Raw genomic sequence first — 1,737 nt, forward strand, 5'->3', positions numbered from 1 at the left:
TATAAATAAAATTAACACAAAATTCACCACAAAATGAATCACGAGTTTGGTAATTCGGGAGATAAACTAGTAACAAACCATTTAACCCTATATGCTTCACAATTATGCAACCATAATAAGTCCACCCTTAACCCCAAACGCCTATTCTACTGTCCTACACCTTGGTACATCTAACCTACAGAACTGTGCGAAGAGTAAAACCGACACCCCTGACGCCTACCGCTACTTAGTACATCTACCTAAGTTCATCATCTGTCATCTACCACTTCTAAGATAGCGTCATTTGTGGATTTGTTTTTGCGGAAGCCAAATTGACTCTCACTTAAAATTTCATTTTCATCAAGAAAGTTCACCAATCGCTTTTTTAGACACCTTGGTACATCAGTTGTCCCATTAGAGTTGGAAGAGAAGCATAGTGGAACTATAATATTTTCTTTTCATAAATAAATAAACAATTTGTTATCAGTGATACCAGGAAATATCATTTTTTGGTTTTTTACCATAAATTTAGGAAATTTTTTGCCTTTATTATTGATTCTTCAGCCTAATTGTTTAGTGATTTTCTATTAGGATAATATCCAATTTAAAAAAAAAGTTTTACAAGAAATTTGATCGCAATCAAATTCACTTGTCAAACTTAGCATACGGGAAGACTGTGGAAGTTTAACTGCACAACGCTTACTCGCATTTTTCTCAAAGACTTAGATTTCCAATTGTAACCATCATGACCTGTCCAAAGTGCTTAGAACACATCTTTTCAGATGATGAACTTAGCTGCGTCGAATGCAAAAGGCGCTTCCACTATTTCTGTTGTGGTCAAACAGAAAAAAATTTCAAGGCTATGAAACAAACCACCAAGGCGCACTTCAAGTGCATTGATTGCAAGGGGAAGATGAAATCCCCTGAGCACGAGAGGAGGGCCTTGGGAGCCCAGAATACGGATCCGGAAACCATCCAAACGTCGGGAGTCGTGGAATTATCCAATGAGTACTTTGAGAGAAAGTTCAAAGAATTGGTGCGCAACATGACTGAGAACAAAGATGAACTCATCAGAATCTTGGAGAATCGTGTCAAGGACATGGAAGAAAAACTTCAGGAACGCGATAACAAAATACAAGACTTGGAAGAAAGGATGGAGATGTTGGAGTCCCGATCACGAATTTGTAATATTGAAATACGCAATATGCCGGAGACTCGCGGTGAGGACATGATGCATCTGGTGAATGAAATTGGGAAAACTATCGGAATCCAGGACATGAAAGAGGGCGACGTGCAAGTGGCCCATAGAGTAGATTCTAGAAATAGCACAGAGAAAGGAAAACGCCCTATTATCGTTCACTTGGGTTCCAGATACCTGAGGAACAAATGGCTTACCAAATTCAGGGAATACAAGAGGAGCAAGAACGGCGGGCAGACTCCAGGAAACCTGACAGCCAGAGATGTCAACAGCCAGCTGCCGGATAATCGAATATTTATTAACGAACATCTGACTGTTCAAAAGAAAATACTCTTAAACGAGGCCAAAGGATTTGCCAAGGCTAACGGGATCAAATACGTATGGACAAAGGAAGGCTCTATACTTATCAAGAAAAATGAAACAGAAAAAGTTGTTAGAAAAATTAACACCAGAAGAGATTTCGAATCGTTCAAAAATAACTACGCTATCTGACTTATTGTAGAAAAAGAGAGAGCATCCTCTCTCCAACACAACGATTCGTTTATTGAAACTTCTAAAAT

The 1,737-nt window shown here is 38.7% G+C and overlaps 1 protein-coding gene across 1 annotated transcript; it reads left to right on the top strand.

Annotated features, from left to right (window-relative positions):
• The first annotated feature begins 841 nt into the window (after positions 1-841).
• Positions 842-1,669, top strand: LOC103516297. The gene has a single exon (XM_008481261.1). The coding sequence runs from the start codon at positions 842-844 to the stop codon at positions 1,667-1,669; it is 828 nt and encodes a 275-aa protein (XP_008479483.1).
• The last annotated feature ends 68 nt before the right edge of the window (positions 1,670-1,737 follow it).

Source organism: Diaphorina citri, unplaced genomic scaffold, assembly GCF_000475195.1.
Source record: "Diaphorina citri unplaced genomic scaffold, Diaci psyllid genome assembly version 1.1 scaffold1540, whole genome shotgun sequence".
NCBI lineage: Eukaryota > Metazoa > Arthropoda > Insecta > Hemiptera > Psyllidae > Diaphorina > Diaphorina citri.

Excerpts from the sequence above, each read along its gene's own strand:
- LOC103516297 (XM_008481261.1), top strand. The coding sequence starts at position 842 with ATGAAACAAACCACCAAGGCGCACTTCAAGTGCATTGATTGCAAGGGG.